Raw genomic sequence first — 25,470 nt, 5'->3', positions numbered from 1 at the left:
TAGAGAAATAATACGTTATATATAGTAGTTATAGCTAGCCTATAGGCGCTTAGAATTAGGCTACCTCTAATAGACAAAGTTAGAATATATAATATATGTATTTCTTTATATAAAAGGTATAGTAAAAGGTATAGTAAAAGGTATAGTAAAAGGTATAGTAAAAGATATAGAAGTTTATAGTAGTTTAGTGTTATATAACTCTTTATAGAATATACTTTTAGATACTAGCTTATTTACTATAGTAGCTTAGTATATATTTAAAAATAATTAATTATTTATTACTACTTCTTAAGTTTATTATTATAATTATAATAGATAATATTAGTTCTTATATCTACTTCTATAAAAAGTTATTAGACACTTTCTAACGTGTTATAGAAGTTCTAAATACTTAGTAAAAGGTTTAGAAAGACCTTAAATAAAGCGTATAAAGTATTACTTATAATAAGTTATACTTATTACTATAAAAAACTTCTCTTCTCTTTATTTTCTTTCTTCTACTTTATTATAGTTATTAATTATATCTCTACTATTTTACTAAGCTCTAATAAATAACTCTACTAAATATATAAAGCTTCTAAAGCTTTTAGATAATCTATAAGCTATCTTAGCTATACTTTTAGAATCTACTTTTACTAAACTTATAATAGATACCTATAGAACGTTTATTAGAATCTTTTATAAGCAGCTTATTATATATAATACTACTAAGAATTATAGGCTAGAGAACGCTACTATTAATACTACTACTAAAATTAAAACTATATCTACACTAGATTATATATATAATTAGAAGAAACGCTACGTAGCAAATAATTTAATAGCGTATACTACTATTAGTAAAAAGGTAAATTCTTAGAGCTATTTTATACGCCTAAAATAGCTTAAGATTCTAGCCTTTATTATTAAGTATATAAAAGTTTATAGTAATAATATAGCTTCTTTTCTTATCTAGTAAGAATTATAGTTAGCTATTAGTAACCTTCTCTATAAAGAGCGTAAAAAAGCGTTTAGCTCTTACTACTATAGTATAATAGTACTAAGAGTAAATATAGAGGCTAATAGAATTATCTAGCTATTCTATATATTATAGTACTATAATCTCTATTAGCTTCTTAGCTCTAGAATAGAAAACGTAGAAATTACTATACTTTTCTAGGTATAATTCTTTATATAGCTACTTATAGCAAATAATTCTATAGTTACTATAAAAAAAGCTACTAAAAACGTCTATAACTAGTGTAATTATAGCACTAAGATTAATATTTTTATCTTATATTTTAGTCTAGAGTATATTCTAGTACTTTATAAATATCTTTTAGCTAACTTTCTTATAAAGGTATTATAATCTAGTAACTACTATAAAGCTACTATAAACTATCTAGATAATATACTTTTACTTAAAGATATATTATAAGATACTAGAGCTTATAGTCTTAGAGAAGTAATAAGAGTATTTCTTATCTATCTATTTTTTAAAAAGTATAGTAATAAGAACAGCGCTAGAGAGTAGCTAGCTAATATAGTTAAAGAGACTATAACTAAAGAAACTAGAGAGAATAATATAAGTAAGAAGAAATTAGATAGTAATATAGAAGAAAGTTAGTAGAAAAGTCTTACGTATAAGTAGAAGTATATAATACCTATAAGGTATCTTAAGAAGAACTAAAGTATATTAAAATTATATAAAAAAGCTTCTACTTACTATAGAAATACTAATCTCTAACTTCTATAACTACTAAGATCTTCTAGTATAATAGGCAATAAATTGCCTCTTATAAAGAATCTAGTAATTAGATAATACCTTAACTTTATTTAGTCTAGGCTATATATATATATTAATTATATATATATAAGTAGATAGTAAACTATATTATATAGTATAAGAGAAATAGCGTATAGATAAAAATCTATAGTAGACACTAAAATATCTCTTATAGAGTATCTAAGAAAGAGCTATACCTACTATATAGTAGATCTATTATATAGATAAGTTCTACTTAAGATACTTAGTAAGCTTTTATACTCTTTATAGCGTCTATAACTACTAGTCTATTATCTTCTAATAGTACTTCTACGCCTTCTCTACTTTTCTTCTATAGATAGTAGTAAGACACGTTTTATATAGTTTAATAAATAGCGCTCTAGAGAAAGTAAATACTTAGATAATAGATTATTATAAGATTACTATAATTTTAGGCTAGAAGATTCTTTAAAAGTAAGCTAATCTATATAAATATAAGCTAAGAAAAACAAAATAGTAGAATATACTACTTATAGTAGTATTTTAGGTAATAAAAGGCTTTCTTAATAATATAGCTTTAAGTGCTATATAAATATTTATATAACTACTATTAATTATAGTAGTTTACTAAAGTCTTTTCTTCTTATCTTCTTTAATATTAGTTATAGTATTATTATACTTATTCTCTACTATATTAAATAGATAGAGTAATAATATATTTATTCTTATTATAGCCTACCTTTTAGCGTATATAAGAATAATAAAATAGGTATAAGATAATATTATATTATTATTAGTAGAGCTACTTTTATAGAACTTATAGGTCTTCTCTAGTAATAATTAGAAAGCTTCTAAGGTTATTACTTTATAATAGAGTTATAATAGAGAAATAATAGAATTAAGCTTTCTAAGAAATTTATTCTCTATCTTATCTACGCTAGGTATATTCTTATTATAGAGAAACTTAAAAGAGTTAATATTTATACCTAATAATTAGAAAGCTTTAAAAGTAATATCTATATTAATACTACTTCTAGAGAATAGATTAGCGCTAACCTTAAGAAGTAAGTTCTCTATAGTATATAATTTACTACTTCTACTAAAACTATTAGCCTCTATATATATAATATAATCTTAGATAAATTTTATTTCTTAACTAATAGGCTTAAATATACAAAAGATATTAGAGTTACTTACTATTATACTATAAGAGTAGTAGTAGTTAAGCGTATACTATAGTATAGATACTTTATCTTCTAAATATAGCTAAGGCTAAGCTTTAAGTTAATAATAATTAGTAGTATTAAACTTATAATATATAATAGCGCGTAGATAGTCTAGCTACGTTATTCTAACTAATAATATAAAACGTTAACTAAAATAAAAGAAAAATATTAAGTAGTTTTCTTTTACTTTTTTTTAACTAGTAGTAGTAGCGCGCCTTAATTACTTCTAGATAGCTACTTTCTATACTTTAGTAGTTTATAAAAGTACTTCTACTTCTAAATATTATTCTTCTTAAGACTAGTTCTAATCTATACTAGAGGTAACGTAAATTTCTATACTCTTATACAAGACTATATTATTCTAGTTATACTCTATACTAGAGAAATTATTAAGCTAATCTTAGCTATCTTTATAAAAGCTATTACTAAAAATAGTAATTAGGTCTAGGCTTAGCTATTTAGTAATTATAGATAGCTAGTTACGTCTATCTAATAATAAATAATAAAGCATTACGTATCTATATTCTTAGAGCACTTTATAATAGAAAATATACTAGTATATATAATAAGAGTTTAAGGCTGCGTAGCTTCTAATATAGTCTACTTAAAGCTAGATATACTCTAGAATCTAGTTCTTTTTTATAAACATTCTATATAGTATAATACTAGGCTTTAGTTTTATAATAGTAGAACTAGATAGTATGTTTTTATAATTACAATTAGCGTTATAGAAACCTTAATAGATAATCTTAAAAGTTAAGATATAGTAGGCTATAGTAGATAGATCTACTAAGATAAGCTCTGCTATAGATCTAGAAAAAGCTATTAGTTATTTAGTAGCATTTAAATATAAAGACTACTTACTACTATATATAAACTTAAAACTAAATAAGAAAAAGTATTAGCTAAGAGCTATAGAACACTATACGTTTCTATTATATTACTTCTTTAAAATACTCTAGTTATATAGTATTTAGGCTAACTAGTATATAGTTTAGAGTAAATAAAAGTAGAAAGTAAACTACTATAGCTACTAGGCCTTTAATAATAAGCTAAAGCTTCTTTTCTATATAGTTAGTATAACTTCTAGAGTAGTAGCTTAAGCTAAGATATCTTTAGATCTATTCTAGTCTACTATAAAAAGCTACGTACGTATAGCTTCTACGCTATATATATTAAGTTAGACTATTAGTAAAGTAGTATTATAATATTTATAAGTACGTAGGTAGAGTAGAAGATACTAGTAAGTAGAGCACTAGGTAGAGAGTAGTATAATAGCGTAGGTAGACAGAATTACTTAATATATAGTAAAGTAGGTATTAGCACTATTAGTTAGAAGACTATACTAATATATACTAGAGATAATATATATTATCTAAAATAGAACTACTATAATAGATAGGCGTGCGCGTATTATTAGTTAAGATAGAAATATAATACTATAATAGCGCGCTTCTTATAGTAAGTAGTAAAAGTAATAATACTAGAAAAATATTTATAGAAAAGATAATAGAAGTGTAGATTATAGAAAAATTTAAAGTATTAGTAGATAAAGCTTAAGTGTTAATAAGCTATACTAAGATACGTAGATTTTACCTTTTTATATTAATCTTTTATACTATACTATATTTTACTAATTACTATTCTTACTAGAACTTACTAGATCTTTATAACGTACTTAATTATAAGTAGATAGTAATAGTAAAATAACTTTATAGCTATTACACAAACTACACTAATAATAATAAAAGTAGCGCTAAAGATAATATTTAAGAAGATAAGCTAAGACCTCTATAAAAGAAACGTAAGACTAATTCTAGAAAGAAAGTAGTTATTCTTAGTAGCTTAGTAGATCTATAGAAGTAAATTACTAATATATAATAACTACTAATTCTTACTAAACACACTAGTACCTTTATATAAAAATATTCTAATTCTTAGAATACTAAAAAGTTCTTATAGGCCTTAAGCTTTATTAGTAAGTATAGTAAATTTAACTCTATAGATAATCTAGATAATACGTTTATAGCGCGCTATTTATAAATCTAGTAAGTTAAGTAGTATAATAAGTAGATATAGATACTATAGCTCTTTAATAATCTCTTCTAGTTTAATATAATATAAATTCTATAACCTTAAGAAATAAAGCGTATTAGTAAATTAATACTAAAAGAGCTCTAGAATTTTCTAGCTCTATTAAACTTTAGAAAGTTAGAATTAGAGAAAGATATTATTATAGTAAATGTAGAGAAATAGAGTATATAGAGGTTAAAGATTAATAAGCTTTATAAGCTTTATAGCTCTAAAGTTATCTTAGTTCTATATAAATAGCTATCTAGAAGTTTATAAGTTACTTCTTATATATCTTTTTATACTAGTACTAGCTTATAATAATAGTCTTAAAGAAAGATTTACTACTTTAGAAGCTTACTTTAAAGATACTATTAAATAACTTACTAGACTTAGCTTTTAGAGCTATATTAATAATATAAAAGCTAGTACGCTAGCTATATAAGTACGTAAACTTCTTATATAGCCTTTTTAGAACGCTTATAAGAATACTAAGTATTAACTAAGAGTTAATTCTAGTTAAGTACTTAGTATAGTATTCTTTCTTTAAGCCTACGTCTATACTATTAGTAGCTTACTTATCTACTATTCTCTTAGAATTTAGAAGTATCTTATATATAGCTATATAGTATTAGTAAGCTAGAGAGCTAGTACGTTATATAGACTATAATTATATAGTTATTAGAATATATAAGTTTAGCTTCTTTTACTCTTTCTAACTACTATAACTACCTAAATCTATCTTTATAATTATTTAATAACTTTAACTAGCTATAAAGCGCATTTTCTAAAGCTCTTCTTATAGCTCTTATACTTACTACTACTAACTTAATTTTTATTACTTTTACTCTAAGTCTAGCTTATAAGTTATTATAAAACTTTTTATTAAGCACACTATCTAGTATAGATATACTCTACACTAAGCTAATAGTATAGCTCTTCTATTCTATATAAAGCTATACTATATATAATATACTATCTATAGAGCTAGAGCTCTCTATTCTATTTAGTAGCCTATTTATAGGTATAATAATACTTTATACATAGTGTAGAAAATATTTAAAGCTATAACTAATAGTTATATAGTAGTTATAGATAGGCTCTATAGGTAATAGTTAGTAAGAGAGAAAAAGACTATTTATAAAATCTAGCTAGTAGTGTTATTAGGTCTAAGAGTCTATACTATAGATCTTATAAAATTAGATAGTAAATAGTAAATAGTAATAATATAAATAGACTAGATAGCTATTAAGACTAGTAGTATTTAAGATACTTACTTCTTATTAAGACTATTACTATATAAAAGTTATACTCTCTAACTTTTATTAGAGAATAAAGTACTCTTTAGTAAAGATATTATTAAATAAAGTTATTAGATAGAGGTATTATATATAGTTATTAATCTTTTACTACTTAGTATAGATATAAACCTACTTTCTAGTTTTATATAGTAGTGTTAGAATATTAAAGATTATATATAGTGTTAAGAAGGCGTTACTACGTTTATAAACTAGTAGTAGATACAAATACTAGCTCTTTACCTTATTTAGACGTACTATAAAGTTTTAATATTTTAGCTTAAAGCTATTTATAGAAAAGACTTCTAATAACTATTCTAAATCTTAATTAGCTATTATTACTTCTTTAGGCTTATTATAAGCTATTAAAAAAGTTTCTCTTTTTATATATTACTAAGATTAGCGCGTCTATAAAGTAGAAGATATACTTAATACTAGTTTATATTCTATATAATCTTCTTTTTCTCTTTATATAAGCGCTGTACTTCTATATTATATATTAGTTCTATTTACTAAAAGAAATTAAAAAAGAGTATTTAAATATATATTCTATTAAGAATATTACGCTTTAAAGTATTAGAGAAGGTAATAGTAGCTAGGTAGAGCTCTAGAATAACTAGCTAGGCTAGTAGTATATTTTTATTATTATATAGCTAGAATATAAAGTTGTTTAGTATAGCTTCTAATAGTAGAGATTAGTAATCTAGGTAGTTCTATACTCTCTTATAGAATACTTAGAACTTAGCGCTATAATCTTTATATCTAGTATTATATAACTTCTAATATAGCTATATAAGTATACTATTATTAAAATTATATAAAGCTACTATATTACTTAAAGCGCTTTATATCTAGGCTATTTTTTAAGTTAAACTATTATAAGCTTTTAGTAAGTATAGAAAAAAACTAGTAGCTCTAGAGGTAAGCTAAAGTAGGCCTAGAGGTTTAAGTATCTAAGCGTTTTAGCGCGTAAGCGCGTAAGACCTCTACTAAACTAGCGTCTAATATAATTTACTATATATCTCTATAGCTATATTTTATTACGCTATACGTAATATAGAGCTATATTACTATACTTTACCTACTATATAGACTTAATATAGAAGACTTAACTCTAACTACTAGTAATACTAAAATCTCTAAATAAGATAGATTAGCTCTAAAGCTAAAAGTATAGCTATAACTTTATAATATTTCTACGTTTAATTATTACTTCTTAACTTATTCTCTTAGTACTTACGTTACGCTAGAGGTACGTAATAAAATCTATAATAGAATAAATAACTACCTTCTACTATCTAATAAGATAGATATTCTAGCTTTAAATAAACTTATAGTGTTATAAAAGTAAAGATTCTTTATATTCTTACTAAGCTATTATAGCTAGAGTTACTAGACCTTTAAGCCTAAAAGCTATAGTTCTAGACTAGAAGACTTTTAGTATTTTTATTCTTAGATATAATAAGTATCTTACTTACTTCTTTATAAGTTAGTTATACTATCTATAGTTTTTATACGCTATATATAGAGCTAGTAAGAATAGACTAACTACTTTAAAAGCTCTTATTAAATACGTTATATAACTACTAATTTTTAACTTAACTTTTCTCTAGAGTCTATACTCTTATACTCTATATAAGTTATATTAGACGCTTACTACCTACTCTTCTCTATACTATATACTTTCTATATTCTACTATAATTAAACCTACTCTACTTTAGCTATATTAGTAATTTTATAGATATTATTAGTTAGCTAAAACGTTTATAAAAAAGCCTAGATCTAAAGTAAAGGTTAGACTAGGTTTAAGGCGTATAGAAAAGATATAAAGTAGATTTTTAATTTATATAGTTCTTCTATATTAGCTTTAAGAACTTATATAATTATATTACTAAGAGTTACTATCTATTCTAGAATTCTTTAAGTATAATATATAATATACTATAAAACCTTCTTCTATATTCTTTCTCTCTAGAGTAGAGATTAGTGCTAGAATATAATTCTTTATCTATATAGTCTTAACTTAGAGACTATATTAATTAAAACTTATAAGTAATACTATCTAGTAAAGAACTAATAGCACTATAAATATTAAAATAGGTCTTATAGTATATATAATAGACCTAGCTTACTAACTACCTTAACTACGTATATAGAGACTAATATTTATATCTTACTATACTATAAAATAGTTATACTTATACTATTTATTAAAAGGCTACTAATTTTAATAGTTCTACCTCTAGTGTATCTTTTACTACTTTTAATATTAACTAAATATTAGTTAACGTAGGCTTTTATAGAATTGCTTTTTTTAAATTAGACTTTATATTTAACTATACTATTATAGTTAAATATACACTATATTATATCTAAAAGCTATATCTCTATATTTAGCTCTACTATTATTTACTACTAAATTATCTTATTATTATTTACTACGCTACTTAGTTACTAGTACTTATTATTTAGCTTATTATACTTAAATAACTACTAGCTTCTAAAATCTAGCTAGGTTACGTTTTACTACTTTCTTTTATTCTTTAATCTCTAAAAACGCTAACTCTACTTATAAAATATCTATTTAGAAGGTGTATATATCTTCTCTTATATATATAAAGACTTACACGTCTAGAGCTATAACGTACTAGTTTAGGTTATATTATCTATATAACTTTAAATTAGTAAGAAGAATAAGCTTAGCTTTAAAATTATTATACCTATAATATACTATAATTAATACGCTTATAAGAATTATCTTACTATATATACTAACTCTATTTAGTAGCTAAGTTCTATAACTATAATATAGCTAGGCTATATAATAAGAAAGTAGTAGAGTAGTTATAGTATTACTTAAAGTGCCTCTACTTATAAGCGCTGCTATTAAGACGTATAGAATATACGTCTACCTATTTTATTATACTAGAAACTTATTAGTAGTAAAGAATAGATTACTAAAGTTATACGCGCTATTAGTAGTTTCTATAGTATTTTTATATAATAGCGTAGCTTTACGTTATATTTAACTATATAGATATAATTTAATTATAAATAGTTATATAATCTAATTATTCTTCTAGTAAATTCTTAGATTATATAACGTAAACGCAGCGTAATATTTACCTAGTAGAGTAGACCTTTACTATATACCTCTAACGCTCTTCTTCTCTTACTCTATTTCTTTTCTAACTACTACACTATACCTTTTAATAGTAACTATAATAGCTTTTTAGCTAATATTAACTTCTTTATTAAATATAACTATAGTAAGTACTTTAAAGCTAATATATTTATATTTCTTCTAGTCTATTTATTTATACTATACTTATTTAAGTTTACTCTAGCTAATAGCGCACTTTACGCTACTATTAATAATAACTCTCTATCTAGTAACTATATAGAGCGCTTTTAGTAAATCTATAAGTAAGTTTAGATATTTTATAACTTAACTTAGTATTAGTATTATATATTAGTTCTCTTTAACGTAAAGAGTAGTACCTTAAACTATATAGAAGATTAATTATATATTACTACTATAAAATAAAAAGCTAAAGTAGAGTTCTATATTACTATATGCGCTGTAAATTCTAGTTACGTAGAGGTTTTTCTAAACTAGTTTAATATTAGCTATATTAAGAATAATAAGCGCAAAATTTCTATTAACCTCTTTTAATAATTCTTTCTTTAACTATTAGCTTATAGATCTCTTAGTCTATATAATAGTCTCTATTAAATACTAATTACTCTTCTTCTAGAGGCGCTTATAAGAATATAACACTACGCCTAAAGCCTAGATAATTTTATTAATCTATAGACTAGTACTTACTTCTCTAGATAGAAGCTATATATTAAGTATAATAATAAATGCCTAGTACTAGTAAAAGAATTATAGTATTACTCTTTATTTAAGAGTATTATAAAGATTTAGAAAGCTATCTATATAGTAAACCTTAATATAACTTTTAAGCTTATTAGTTTATAACCTTAACTTATAGACTTTAAGTTTCTAGTGCTAGATTTACAAGTAGCTACTTACATAATAAACACTCTAGTAGATATACCTAAGTTACTATCTTACTACTAAGTTTTTATATAGTATAAGATTAACGCTATATATAGATTACTAAGAACTCTATTAACTAAAGTAGCTATTACGCGCAGTAATAGTAAGAGTAGTCTTTAATACTACTTTATAGAATATAAATAGTATATCTCTATATACTCTATTTAACTATTATCTAAGATAACTAGTTTTAACTATTTCTTTTACTAGTTTAACTACTAAGACTAATGTAGCTTATAGATATACTTCTTTTTTCTTCTAGAGTATAAGATTTCTAATAAGTTTTATATAACTAAGGTAAAGAAAGTAGACTTTAATAGAGCTAAGTTCTAGCTATACTAGCTTTATATAGATTTTACTAATAACTAGATTTAGTAAGTCTATAATATTATATAAGAAATTCTATAAGCACGCAGATCTAGTAGAATTCTTTATTAACTAGTCTAGAACCTACCTAATCTTCTAATATAAGCTCTATTACAAAACTATTAGTTACTAATTAACTATATTAAAAGCTTTTACAGAAAACTTTTTTATACTATTATAGTCTAGTGCGTAGTATATTAATTAGAACTTATTATTATTCTCTTATACTCTAATCTACTAGTAGACTTTCTCTACTATTATTTTAGATAGACTTCTAAGTAGTAATAAGCTTATTTTATAGAGTAAGTTATCTTTTATACTATAATATAGTTATCTTAAAGTACTCTAAGTATTTCTATTATTATATACGCTAAGAACTAGAAGAGAACTTTATATAGTTCTTTGCTTATAGTAACTAAATTCTAATAACTTAATATAAGCTCTTATAATTATTTATTACTTTTTAACCTTTTTAGAGTAAAAGATAGTAAGACTTATAGTTCTATTCTTATTATTCTATCTAATAATCTTAGCTTTATAAATAAGTAGCGCGCCTTATATAAGTTAAATAAAAGAAGAAATAAAGATAAATAGTTTAAAGGCTAAGTACTATTACTTATAGAGCTTCTTAATACCTATCTTATCTTTATAGACTATTCTATCTCTACTAAAGAGCTACTACTTTTTAAGTCTAAACTAGATCTCTAGAGTAAGGTTTAGCAACTTCTAGATTAGGTTTTAAGCCTAGATAACTTTATCTATCTACAAGCTTATAGTTATATTCTAGACTACTATAGAATACTAACAAACTACTAAGTTTCTTTTTAAGAAGTTTATTAAGCTCTTATAGATAGGCACGCGTTTATTAAAATATAACTAAACTTCTTGCAAGACTTGTAGCATTACAAATTAGGTATCTCTACTCTATTATCTAATACTTACTTTAATAAATATACTTACTTTGTACCTACTACTTTGGTCTTATGTGCAGTACCCTACGGATGTGGTAACCGAAAGGCAACTAAGGCGTTGTCGCAGCGGTGAGACGTTCTAGAAGGTCGAGCGGGATCCTGGGCTTGTTGTACCACGCTGGTATACCACCACACAATCTTTGTTCAAGATTAGTGTAGACGGTGAAGAGAGTTGTGTATCGCGTTCCGCCGCTGCCTGAGCAGTAGCCAACGAAACACATACAGAGAACATGCTAGACTTATCAAGCGCCTGCGACGGCGCAGACCATCCAAGGCAAGCAAGTACTTTACGCGTCCTCGCAGCGAGCAAGCCCTTTGTCTCCACATTAACCCGCGGCATGCATGCATACTCACTAAAAGACCCCAATAGGGCAATGCCTAGCGCCTTGTCGCCTGTCGACTTGTTGACACCCGTCAACCGAATGCATGACGCGACCGTCAAGTTTCTCTCTGGAACCGTGGTTGACCAGCGTTTCGTCACACGATATCTTAGTCTCGACAAAGCGACTCTGAGGCAGCAGACGCGTGTCTGTCGGAAGAACCATGGTAGCAGCATCTCAGGTGGATTGGACATGCTCTAGAAGCTCGATAAAAGGTGGGTATATATTGTTTGATATGCCGCTGCAACCGCGGAGGCTCCCGATGGCCCAGACTAACTGCCCTCTATACATGCTGCCTACATGTCGTAACCCTCTCCACTACATGTGTGCATGAACTACCAGAATAAGACTAACTAACCCCAAACGTCCATGTTGTTCACAATGCACTCCTCGTCTGTCCTCTTCTTCAAACTACCAACAACATAGACCTTCTCGCCATACTCTTGCAATCGGTCCATGGTAGTCCTCACGTTCTCTTGGCTAACAACGAGCACCATGCCGAGACCCGTGTTAAATGTCCTCGCTAGTTCCGTGTTATCCAGGCGACCTGCCTTCTTGAGCCATTTGAACACGTCCAGAAGTGGCCAGCTCTTTGCATCGAGCTCCGCGGTCAGGGTCTTTGGCAACATGCGAGGAATGTTCTCTAGCAGGCCGCCGCCCGTTATGTGGGCCATACCCTTGATCAAGCCCCGCCGGGTCGCAGCTAGTAGTGGTTTGACGTAGATCTTAGTTGGCGTCAGGAGTGCCGTTCCGAGGTTCTCGCCTGAGCTCCATGGGCATGCGTCTGAGTAAGAGATGCCTTGTGTCTCGACGATTCTTCGGACGAGAGAGAAACCGTTGGAGTGGACTCCACTTGAGGCCAGACCGATGAGTACGTCACCCTCGGCCATGGACGCTGTGTCTGGTAAGATCGTTGCGCCCTGCTTGATCGCACCGATCGCAGCACCTCCGGCGTCGTATTCGCCTGCCTGGTAAATGCCGGGCATTTCTGCCGTCTCTCCACCAACAAGGGCACATGCAGACTGCCGGCAGCCGTTCGCGACGCCCTCGACAAACTTAGCAGCGCCTTCTACATCAAGCTTGCTGCAAGCGTAATAGTCGAGGAACATCAGAGGCTCGGCGCCTTGTACGACGAGATCGTTCACGTTCATCGCGACGAGATCGATACCGACAGTATCGTGCTTACCCATCTCGAAGGCAATCTTGACTTTCGTGCCGATACCGTCGATAGCGCCCACCAGTATAGGTGCCTCAGTGTAGCCAGCCGCTTGCAGGTCGAGCAGCCCACCAAATCCACCGATCTTGCCATCGGCTCCAGGGCGCTTTGTGCTAGCAGTCAACGCCTTGATCTGCTTAACCAGCTGGTTGCCCGCGTCGATGCTCACACCCGATGATGCGTATGTCAGCGCCTCGCCAGCTGGCTGTGAGGTGCTGGAAGGGCGTGTCACAGTGGTGCCTTCCTCGGCCGGCTCAAGGAGCTTCCAGTCGCATGTTATGCCTTCCTTCTTGAACTCCTGTAGCAGATGTTCTGCGATCTTGTCGAAGTTCTCGGTCGCGAGTGCGAGTATGGTCGGGCCGGCGCCTGAGAGACAGATGCCCAGCAGGCCGGGGTGTGATTGTGGGGTAACGGATTGGAGGATTTCGGTAAGACCGGGGATGAGGCCGCGACGGTAGGGTTGGTGGAGCTTGTCTTGCATAGCTGTGTAGATCATGTCGGGGTCTGGTGTGGCTTGACCGAGTGCGGTGGTCAGGACAGCCAGTCGCTGCATGTTGAAGATGGCATCTTTGCGCGAATACGACTCAGGCAGTACCGCACGCGCCTTGGCTGTCGAGACCTCGAATTGTGGGATGACGCATATGCACTTGATAGCGGGCGACCAAGCAAACTTGGTGTAGTGTCCGATGTTGAGGGGAGGCTCGGGTGGCCGCAGACCCGTGTCTACACCACCTGCAGGCTGCGGGAGGACTTCGCTGAGGGGGATTTCGAGGCGCTCGGTGTCTTCGGGCGACAGTTCGTTGAGGTAGGTGCCGACAAAGCCTCCATATAGCGCTGCTGCGACATTGTCGGGGTGACGCTCTTCCATCAGGCAGTAGTCGAGCATGCGCGCTCTTGATAGCCCAAGGTTTCCGACCTCATTCGCCAGGTATACACCTCCTACAATAGCCGCAGCCGAAGAGCCCAGTCCGCGTCCCAGTGGTATCGGGTTCTTGACGTGGACGTGTGTTTCCGAAGGGAAGTCGCGAACGCCATGGCAGCGGAGCACGTATACAGCGGTTCGCGTGATGAGGTTGTCTTGCGCGGCGAGCGGGACATCTTCGGCGCCTACGCCTTCATATGTTATTTTGCAGTTGAGCGAGTGCTCTGATTTCTCCTTCTTGGTGACTGTGACCTCGAGTTCGAGATAGAGGTTGAGGGCAAGGCCAATGACGTCAAAGCCGGGGCCGATATTGGCGGACGAGCAGGGGATCTTGATGTGAGTAGTCATATTGGACTACGGAGCGCCTGGGGCTTGACGTGATGTCTTGTTATGTCGTCGCGCAAAAAATATTGGACCAGCGCATGGGAGGGATGAAAAAGATCGCGTGGGGCTCAAACGCCGACGCCGGTCGCGGGGTTGCGCACCGCCACACTTCATCTCTTGCCAGCCTCGCGACGCGTCCAGCTACGCGCAGACAACCGTAATCCATTCCATCTCATCTCATCTCTGCATTCGGCTCCCCATTTCTGTCACCACAGTGCGATCGCATGCATCAGCTTGGCGGTTCAAGCCGCGGTCTCTCACACAACCGAGCAGACGTACAGACACCGCGATCCAGAGGGGAGTCGCGTCATCGCGTTCGCTATCAGCAGTAGTGGGCATGATGCATCGCAAGCGTGGCTCGAATATGGTGAAGGCAGAGAGGGAATTGGGTGAGGCTGTGCAACACGTCTCCTCGCTTTGGTGGCATCCAAGAGCTGCAGTGACGCCACCGCTGACGCCTTGTGTGACCCGACGGCATTGCCAACGCATAGCCCTTTCAGCACTCAGGTAAGTAAAGATCTGTGTGAAAGCCGCTCACAGTAGTCGAAATCGACAGCTTCGCAGCCCTTCTGCAAGGACTTTCGCTACCAGACCTGCAGCAGGCAGACGTTCCACGATATCGCCGCACGACCAGGCAACAGGCAAGGCTGACCGGTTCTCTTGGCTGCCTACATATAGCCTTGTGAAGTACTTTTTGCTTGAATCTCAGTCCACCTCCATTTTTCCTTTACGGTTATCTTTTACTTGAACAATCGGAGTGAATCGGGACTCCCTTTATCGTTCAACTGCTTCGATAATACGGTGAAACGAAGCCTCAGCTCACGCTCGACTAGCACGGCTCCCAGCTTCTCTTACTGCACTACGCTCTCACTTCTTCCTCAACCCACTCAAAGCCTTTCCTCCCCCCACCCACTCAGCATACCATTACAGTACTTCAAGCAAGCCGATCTCGAAGGACATCCGTCGCCTCAGTTCAGTCCGTCCCAACAGCACTCGTCATGTGCGACTCGCCCACTGAAGAAGACGCGCGCGCTGAGCAGTTGGCCTACTTGCGCCAGCTCATGGCTCTGGAGCAACGAAACAGAGCTAGGCGCGAGGCTCGCTCTCCATCGGTCTCATCTTCATCATCCGAAGAAGATAAGCCAACCTCAAAGACCAAGTCAAAGGCCAAGACCAATGGTGTCAAGCACGTTCTTGTCAACGGTAAAGGTCGAAAGCAGGCTGAGAATGGCGCCGCCGATAATGACATTCCGGAAGACAAGCCCGAGGACGAGGAGCTTTACAAACCAGGAATGAAGAACGGTCTAAAGCACTTGTACTCCGGAAAGGAAGACAAAAAAGGCCGCTTTCAGTGGCAAGAGGAGATCCCCGAAGACCTTGGAGAAGCCGTCGAGAACGATGAGACCGCGAAGTGGGCGTTGCTCGTGCGGAACGTCAAGGTTTACAACGATCCCCGACGAGTATTGTCTATTCACTCGATTGTCGTTCAGAGCCCGCTGCTGAAGAAGCTGCTCGCTGGTGTACTGAAGAACTACCCGGGTGTCACCGTCGGCCTCAACCGTCTCGAGTTCCAGGGCAAGTTTGAGCCACTGATTCATCGATGGACTGAGTTGCAGGACGCTATCGCCAAGCTTGGCGACGAGACAGAGGATAAGCGCACGACCAAAGCGCACGCTGAGTTGCTCCAAGAGATTCTCACCAAGGAGTTCAGGAGTATGATTGACACCTCTCAAGACATGAAGAACAAGAAGGTCATGACATACGAGCACCTTTGGACGCTGTATCAACCTGGTGCGACTGTTTTCGCTCGACAGGATGGTCAAGAGACGGCCATGATCCTGGTCGAGACGCGTTATGGACAGGATTGCAAGGGTGCACCCTGCTTTTGGCTGACTTGCAAGTACGTCGATTGGGATGGCGCCAAATTCGGTTCCAACAAGATCAACCTCTCCATCGCCGCCTATACCGGTACACGCGCTATCACCAATCTGCGTGTCTACCCCATCGAGTTCCATCCCGAGGGCGAAGCTATCCGCACTCGCCTCATTGAGCGGGGTGCTAAAGCAGAAACTCTCGCTGGTCCGAACTATAGAGCATACCAAGGTGTTGCATGGAGGCAGGGCGGGTTCGGGAACAAAGACAAGTACAACGTGAAGGGTCGGATAATCATCGATACCTACGGCTGGAACCGTTTCGACCCCACTCATTCCGTCTTTGTAACGCCACTGAACCAGAAAGATCCTAGCCCGCCACCAATCCCACCTATCCCGGGGCAGTACGACGAGGAAGAGATTGACGAGTGCCAGGATGAGTTCGAAGACGAAGACGACAGTGGCATGCCATTAGATGGCGCATTTGCCGACGAGGATGATGCAGCCAAACACGTGCCCTTGACAACTGAACAGAAGCTCATCTGCACACCTCTACTTCGTGGTTACAGCCTGAAGAACAAGCTTTGGCTGAACTTCTTCGTAAACTGTGTTAAAGACATTGAGTGGCAAGATGACGCTTTCGATAGGTTGGTGCTCCCAAAGAACCAGAAAGAGCTTATCTTAGGCTTCACGGAGTCTCAACGGAAGTTCCGCGACACGTTTGACGACGTGATCGAAGGTAAAGGCAAAGGCATGATTATCCTACTCTGCGGCCCACCAGGCGTGGGTAAGACTCTCACTAGCGAGTCAGTCGCCGAAGAAATGAAGGTGCCTCTCTACATGATGAGCGCTGGCGATCTTGGCTTCGACCCTAGGAAAGTCGAGACCAAGCTGCAAGACATTCTCGAAATGTGCAGCCGCTGGAACGCGGTCCTCCTCCTCGACGAAGCCGACGTCTTCTTGGAGCAGCGCTCTCTCCACGAGCTCGAGCGCAACAAACTCGTCTCTATCTTCCTTCGCGTCCTAGAGTACTACGAAGGCACCATGTTCCTCACGACCAACCGCGTCCAGACCTTCGACCCAGCTTTCCAATCGCGCATTCATATCTCGCTCGACTACCCCGGTCTCACCATCGACTCGCGTAAGACGGTCTGGAAGAACTTCCTCGATTCGTCGTCGCAGGAGCACACGATTTCCAAGGCTGAACTCACTGAGTTAGCGCGTATGGATCTCAATGGACGGCAAATCAAGAACATCCTTAAGATCGCTAGACTGTTGGCTAGTCGTAAGGAGGAGAAGCTTAGTCGGGAGCATATCACCACTACCATGGATGTCACCCAGCACCTTCATAACGAGACGCAGTTTAGTGAGCGTACTAAGGGCACTTTGTATGGTTAGTGCAGAAGAAGTAGATAGGTGACCGGAATGGCTTTCATTTATTCATGGGTTATTGGCGAGCCTTGACATCAAGGAAATCAAGAGAAAGGCATGACGAGACATCTCTGTATTGGCAAGGGCTGTAGCGCCCTCTTAGTCAAGAGCTATGGAGTTGGACATACGTAGAAAACGATACCAGATGATGAAACAAAGAATGTGATTGACAGATCTTGAAACGAAGAATGTGATTGATGATGAAGTGATGGTTGTATCAAGGGGTATTGACATATTAACGTGCAGTACCATTCTCATCCCCAGTCGTCACACCACCATAGTCTCACTTCTTAGGACCCCAACGACTGCCAACCCAGTCGTACGCGTCCTTCAGAAACTGCTCTTCGTTCTCGTTCAGGTAGTAATCAAAACCGTGCCCCACTTCATCGGTCCGAACATACTTCAATCCGTTGTCGGCGTCTGGATCTGACACGGGCTTCTTGTTCAACTCCCGAACGACATTCAAGCAAAGCGTTTCCTCGTCCTTGAATCTATCGCCATAGAGGTCGCGATCCTGGAGCGTCTCAACAAACTTCTCGGTGTCCGTGAGGGGACAATTGGGATCTTCGTTGCCGTGATAGATGTAGATTGGTGGAAGAAGGTCATGATGTACAGACTCTGCACATCTTTCGGCTCGTTCAATGCCATCCATAATGCGATCGTCGTTCTTGTCGATGTTCGGCCCTTCAGCTAGTGTATTATATCCATGATAGCGCTGGAAGAATGGCTGCCATGTCTCTGTGGTGGAAAGGACGACGGCAAAGGCCATGCCACGAGGAGGTGGTCTCTGGGTACAGGTTGGTACAATGCCCAGTCTTTCAAGCCTGAGGATTTCTTTTTTTACATCTTCGGCTCGGTTCTTCAGAATGTCTTTTCCAAACCATTGGTTCATGTATAGAACTTTCTCGCCATCAGGGATTTTGCGTTTGTAGTGCGCAATCATAGGGAACCGTAATAGAGCCGCTTGAACGGGTATCTTCAAGTCTAGTTCCCGGTCTGCGTTAAGCCACATCGCAGTCACGGCTGCGTGACCGCCTGCGCTTTCCCCTTCAATATACACGCACTCTTTGGCAATGTTGAGTTTCTGCCCTTTCTGTTCCATCTCGCAGCACAACCACTGCGGCCAAGAAGCGGTTTTGTCATTGTCGTCCTTCTTAAAGTATCCGTCCTCTTTGTACCATCTGAGGAAGTCGTGAATTGCTTCGTAAATGTCAATATAATTGCCTTCTGGCCCGAGAGGGTAATTAGGTGCTATGATTATGGCATTCTTCTGTTTGGCCCTCTGAATAGCAGTTTGCGAGTACCAAGGAATGAAGTTAGCAGCGCCAGTACACTGTAAATACGTTAGCATATCTAAGTCGATCTCAAACACCCAGAATGGTTGCATACAAACCCGCCACCGTGGAACATCCACATAACGGCCGACCGCTGATCTGCTGGCAATTGTTGTGGTACGTAAATTGACACCATCAGAGGCTGTTTGTCCCACCTGTCCGAAAACGAGTACTGTGTCGCGAAAGAGTGAAACCCTTGCTCAGTAAACCAGTTTTTGTTCCGATCGAACACGTTGTTGGGTGGATCTGCTTGATAGAAGAAGTCTCCATCTGCCATTTCCTTACTAGGCCATTCGAGAAGTCGGATTAGCCTCCCACTGACAAGATCCTGGTGCTTCTCTGCCGCATCTTGCGCTTCTTTGATTATTTTCAAAGGATACTTCCATTTGGGCAGCTCTCCACATCTTGCTATTGTGAGTTTTTCCTTCCGCGCCTCGATCCCCTTCTTCAGTTCGTCAAGGTCCCTATTTTCCTCGTCGCTCAGCTCATATGGAATAAAGTCCTTCAACTTCGAGGAAGACATTAGGGGCTGAAATGTATACTCAGTCGAGAGTCGTCGAGGTAGCTTAGTTGAGTTTGCCTGAGCTTCGAAAGGTAGTATACTGATGTGAAAGTACGACCGTGTCGGTGTGCTCTTTATATACTCCTGATTGACTCACATTTCCTCCCAGTCACCCCCGAAGACTCACAGTCGACGCATATAGCCACCAGTCAGCCCGCGTTCGACTCTCAAAGAGTCAAGCCCACGTTGACATGCCATGTCCACCAACTGCTCTTCGTACGTGGTGCCATGTGATCGTGCACAGCGGGAAGCCGTGCGTCGTGACTCCATCGCTCGGGTACCGTCATAAAAGTACTTCTCGTAACACGTTGTCGGGTGTGAAGTGTCACACTGGATCCCAGGGTTTCCGTTTCTCTCGGCATATAGGCCCCTCGTTGTGACCGCGACCATGCCGTGGGGGACTGTATAACCTCGAGCCTCCGGTATCGCTCGTGGGTGTTTGTTCCTTTGTTACCTGTCGCAGAGAACAAGACTTTGTTCATCATTCTTGTTGTTGCTGAGATCTGAGCTTGGACCAACTATTGTAGCTTGAGTTGATGCATATGATGGCTGACGAGAAGGAGGATGTCCGTTATTTCGCATCACGTCTTATAGTTTTGAAGCAGGACGGCAGGGCTGGTGGTGTGTTTGTGAACAATCAATCACCGATTGGTCCTTCCAGTCCAAGGTGCCATCCGAACGTCATGGCCTTTCTTCCACCCAACACTCGCTTGGTCTGCGATACCGTGTGAGCTCGTAATGTAGCGAGAGGTATTATGACCGCAAAGTGTTCAGCTTCTAAGTCGCGAATGGAGCATGTGTGACATGCGAGGAGTTGCAAAGGCGATGAGACGTGAGATCCGACTCTCCGCATTGGCGAAGGTCGGCATGGGTGGTCAATGCTGAAGCTTCCCATGTGAGGCCCCACTTTCAGTAGACGCGTACGGGAGGAGCGATCTCTAGCGGATGGCGTTGTTTGGGTGTGACAGGCAGACTACGTAGCGTACCATTGTGTAGGGAGTTCTCCGCGTTCCACCGGACAATTAGTTCATACCCCAAAATGTATCTTTGTTAAGCGCAGAGGAGAGCAATCACATGACAGCATTACACATGAATCAGTTTAAGCGTGTGAGCATCTCACGCTGGGGTATTCATTACTCGCTCAGAGAGCTTCGTGTGCTATTTACACTAACGAACGCATTACATAGTCCTATGCTAAGTAGAACTGGACCTTCAAATGATCTGACTAGTTTGGATCCGGATTTACGCAGTCGGGACAGCGCCAGTAGCGTAGCCTTTCTCGATAATCGGAGGGGGCTTGGGCACATTTCGGCGGAGAACCGTCTTGTTGATGAAGTAAGGCACCGACTGGGTGATCTCGTAGTGGAGGTACTGCTTGGTGGGCACACTGAAGACCTGGTCCAGTTCTTCAAGCGTGAGCTGCTTGGTCTCTCGGACGAAACAGAAGATCATAAACCAGGCGATCAAGTTGAGGCCAGCGTAGAATCCGAAGGCGCCGGTCTGCGTCATGACTGACACCATACGAGGGAAGGTGAGCGACAAGACTCCAGCGAAGGTGTTGTTGATGCACACTGCCCAGGCCATTCCTTGCTCACGCTGAATGGTAGGGAAAACCTCAGCAGAATACTGGAATGCGACTGGCCCTTCTCCGAGCGAGTACATGATTGTGAAGAGGTAGATGAATAAGACGATCGGTCCGAGTTGAGCGGCTTGACTACCACTGTGGTTAAGGAGGGATAAACCGCCAGCCAGTAGGAAGATGCACATGAAGGGGAAGGTCTAGCACACAGTCAGCACAAGATTAGTCGCGCAAAGGTTGGGAAGTACTTGCCCACATGCAAAGGGTCCTTCGTCCCTTGGTGTCGATGAGGAACAGAGTAGGAATCGTGGAGACGACCTGAAGAGCTCCGTAGCCCAGAGAGGCGTACAAAGCCTGGTCATCGGTAAAGCCGACCTGGGTAAAAATGGTCGAGCTGTAGAATGAGATGATGTTGATACCACACATCTGCTGGGCAATCATGACAGTCGAAGCACCGTAATTGGCACGCCTAATTCGAGGCACGCGGAAGCAGTCCCACATGCGGTCGAAGTAGCCAGCTCCACGTGCAACGGCTAGCTCGGTCTCATAGATGACGTATGAGTAGTAGTAGTCGCGAGCAGCAATGATGGGGTGTGCGCGCAGTCTGGCCATTGATCGGTAGCCTTTGGCAATGTGGCCATGCTTCATCAACCAACGAGGAGACCTAAAAGTGTTTGTCAGTATATGCTTGATATGATTGAGCGTGATGAATTTCACTTACTCTGGGCAAAAGAAGATGCCAATCATGAGGATAAAGGATGGGATGAAAGCAGAACCGAGTTGTAGACGCCATGAGATAGCTCCAGTGTCCTTGACGATGACATTGGCGCAGAAACCGAGGAAGATACCTGTGGATAGGGGTTAATAACATATCGTCGACAACGCGGATGGTACAACTTACCAATGACAACCCACAACTGCCAGAACATGACCAGGGCACCGCGAATTCGGTGAGGTGCAATCTCAGCAGAGTAAATCGGGACAGTGGCGTTCTTTGCACCGATTCCAATTCCCATGATGAAGCGCGCAGCAAAGAGCCCTTGCCATGATTGCGCACAAGCGGAACCAATGGGGGTGGCAGTCAGGCAGATAGCGGTGACGAAGATTTCTCCACGACGACCGAGGTACTTGTTGAGAGGGTCGACGATGAAAGCGCCGATGAGACCAGCAGTCAAGAAGATGATGGAGTTGATAAGTCCGATGATCCATTCGCCCCTGTCCGATCCGAGAAGACCAAATTCTTCAGGGAAGGACAAGTTGGCTCCGTTGGATCCAGTCTGGTCCCAGCCCTGAGTGGCGGCTCCAATGGCACACAGACCAATCGAGTACCACATCATGGTGGGACCGAACCACTTGTGGTCGCGCTCGTAGATGAGAGCATCGCGCTCTTCCTGAGTAAGGTCGGTGAGCATCTCGAAGCGCTCAGGATCACGCGCGATAAGGGCGGCCTTTCCGAAGAGAGCGGCGTGCTCCTCCAAACCATGGGTGGCAGCCCATTGCTCGGCAGCGCCGACACACTCGGCCTTTGACTGGCGGGTTAGAGGGTTCTCGATGATGTTGTGAGCGACAGATTCGCGGCGGGCGCCTGTATCCGCGATGTGCTCTGCGGTGGGCGTGTAGTGAGGCTCCTTCTCGTTGGCCGGGTCGTAGGCAGCTTCCTTCTCAGCAGAGTAGGCTACTTCCTTGTCAGGAATGTGGCTGACGCCAGTGTCCTTTGCGTCCATGGTGGAGTGGATGTCTCGCAGGCTCCGACGTTAGTAAGACAAATTGCAAGGAGTTGCGGAGAGCAGTGGAGTGGAGGTAGAGAGAAATGGCGGGGGAGATGAGCAGTCGATCTTATACCTGGGGGAGTTCGGAGTGAGAGGGAGGCCTAAAAGTGGAGCCTCAACGGCGCACGCCAGCTGTAAGAGGTTTCCGACAGGCACCTGGGTTTTTCCAGATTCTCTTTCACTGGCACCACCGTCGCGGCGGTCGAGCACCCCGGGATCCTGGCTCGCGTCAGCCATTGAGAAACAGCCTTGGAGGAGGGGGTTTCACGCGCTAGCGCTATCGTTCATGAGGATCCCCACTCCATCTCTCCCCATGGAGTAAGCCTCCCCAAGCGTGCTGCGGCTATCTTAGCCACGCTTAAGGCCTGGGGCTTGGCCCTCACCCCAAAGCTTCGCGCAGGCCGACGTCTATGACCTCACCCTCCGCATTCTCGACCCCATGTGATTCCGCTAGCTCAAGCCACCGCGTTACATTGCTCGGCTGTCTTCCGAGCAACCGTCACGCCAGCCCGCTCTTATTCTGGAGGTTGGTGAAGGGCGCTGTCAGCTCACCCTTACATGTTTACCGGTGTATCTTGCGTCGCACGGCGCACGAGGCGCAATCGCCGTCACAGTAGCGCGGCAGGTATCCCGTACTCGTGGTGTCCCCGTGATCAGTGCAAGGCTTCACGTTGCATGTGCTTGGTGCGATCGAGGTGTGCGGCTTGTTAAGCTGACGCTGCCCAGCTCCGATCGGCGCCCATGTTGCCCTTCCCGTCAGCCGCCTGCATACCGGCACATGTTGGCGCGACCACCGAGGCAGGGAGCAAGGCGCCATTGTACTGCCGCCAAAGGTCCTTCCCGTTGTTTCCTTCTCATAAATGTCAGCCCATCCCAATCTCCGCCAGGATCACGACTGCAATCTATCTGGAGAGGTGTTCGACAAGTCCAGAAAATGTAGGAAGTCCATCGCATTGTCGCCTCAACCAATGGACGACGTCGGTGGCAAGCCTCGACGAGACCAGCGAACTCGATAGCGTACGCGCGGCGATGTCTTGGGCACCTTGAGTCTCCTTGTCCCAACAATCCAAGCCCTCGCCAAAGCTTGGGACGACATCGAGCCCGGCCCAACTGTCAGAATTGTGGGCTTACGTCTCATTCGTAGCGATGCCTTCTTGTGGAGACTACTCCAAAATTTTCTCCAGGTCTCTCCAGGATTCAGCGGGTCAACACACAGACCACGGAAACACTGCTCACGTGCCTGTGTTGCAACCTCGACCGCGCAAGACAAAGAAGATGGGATGCGCGGCCGACGAGCATGCCGGTGCTTTTGCCGCAAACAGAGGGACCAGGTACCGTCTTGCGAGCAGAAGCAACCCGCGGCTACCGGCTGTGGCACAGGGTCGCAAACGGTAAACTCATTTTCCCGGTCTTTCCTTAGCGCATAGAATCACACATATTCACAGATCACTAGTCTTTCCAGCGTCTGTTAACCATCCTCGCACTATATAGGCGCGATATGCACTTCGTGTCTCGAACCCATGAGGCTCTCGTTGAAGTGGGCCTCGGTCGATTGCAACGCTAGACATCGTCCGATACCCCACACCATGGAGCCGTCATTCTCCACAACCTCCGGATTGCCCACTTTGGACGACTAACCAGCGAATTTTCACTAATCACACTCGAGCCTCATCGAAAGTTACTCCGACGCCCTACTAGTTCCCGCTAGCCGCAACGCTGCGTTATCGATTTCGGACATGACCGACAATACTCTAAATGCAGTCACTGAAGCTATCGCCTTCTCACAGCTCTATCTGCATGCTCCAGACCTCGGCCAGGCGGTGTGAAATCGAGAAAGAACCTTCCAAAAAGTAATGCAGAAACTGGTACTACACCCAAGCCCGTCCGCTGCTTTCGGGGTTCGCGTTCGAGGGACTATGGGTGTGTACATTGGTGGGCTGGTAAGTCGATAACGGTGGTTCCAGTCCGGTGCTTCTAACTGGTTGTGGAGAACAGCTGATGTGGGCACACACGCAAATTGAAGGCGTACCGAATGCGTGTTGGTTGGTTGGTCTGACGGCTACTATTTGAGCAGGCAGCAATTCTCAGCTGTAGTATACGACTAAATGCATTGCAGGGACGACCGAGCGATGAGTTTTTTTGAAATGAAGGCACTGGGGCAAGCTGTGAACAACAGTACTTCTATTAGTCATAACCCAAGGATCGAGCTCGGTAAACAATGTCCATGGTCTACACCATATCTCCTTGCGCTCATTTGGCGCTGCCAACGAAGCTTTTATG

The 25,470-nt window shown here is 39.5% G+C and overlaps 4 protein-coding genes across 4 annotated transcripts; 1 reads left to right on the top strand and 3 right to left on the bottom strand.

The window, feature by feature from the left end:
- Positions 1-12,475: 12,475 nt before the first annotated feature.
- J4E79_001168 (uncharacterized protein) lies at positions 12,476-14,608 on the bottom strand (the record flags this gene model as incomplete). The annotated part of the gene is made up of 1 exon (XM_049350078.1): positions 12,476-14,608. The coding sequence occupies one exon, from the start codon at positions 14,606-14,608 to the stop codon at positions 12,476-12,478; it is 2,133 nt and encodes a 710-aa protein (XP_049215237.1).
- A 1,034-nt stretch (positions 14,609-15,642) lies between these two features.
- On the top strand, positions 15,643-17,913 carry J4E79_001167 (uncharacterized protein; the record flags this gene model as incomplete). Its single annotated transcript, XM_049350077.1, has 1 exon — positions 15,643-17,913. One exon carries the CDS (start codon positions 15,643-15,645, stop codon positions 17,911-17,913), a length of 2,271 nt encoding a protein of 756 aa, XP_049215236.1.
- Positions 17,914-18,229: 316 nt separating this feature from the next.
- On the bottom strand, positions 18,230-19,803 carry J4E79_001166 (uncharacterized protein; the record flags this gene model as incomplete). Its single annotated transcript, XM_049350076.1, has 2 exons — positions 18,230-19,279; positions 19,336-19,803. The coding sequence occupies 2 exons, from the start codon at positions 19,801-19,803 to the stop codon at positions 18,230-18,232; spliced, it is 1,518 nt and encodes a 505-aa protein (XP_049215235.1).
- A 1,281-nt stretch (positions 19,804-21,084) lies between these two features.
- J4E79_001165 (uncharacterized protein) lies at positions 21,085-23,145 on the bottom strand (the record flags this gene model as incomplete). Its single annotated transcript, XM_049350075.1, has 4 exons — positions 21,085-21,621; positions 21,674-22,085; positions 22,143-22,269; positions 22,323-23,145. The coding sequence occupies 4 exons, from the start codon at positions 23,143-23,145 to the stop codon at positions 21,085-21,087; spliced, it is 1,899 nt and encodes a 632-aa protein (XP_049215234.1).
- Between the last annotated feature and the right edge of the window lie 2,325 nt (positions 23,146-25,470).

Source organism: Alternaria viburni, assembly GCF_023758015.1.
Source record: "Alternaria viburni strain BMP 2772 chromosome Unknown scaffold_2, whole genome shotgun sequence".
In the NCBI taxonomy this organism is placed as follows: Eukaryota; Fungi; Ascomycota; class Dothideomycetes; order Pleosporales; family Pleosporaceae; genus Alternaria; species Alternaria viburni.
Note: the sequence above shows the minus strand (reverse complement) of the source record. Positions and strands in the feature narration are given on the sequence as shown.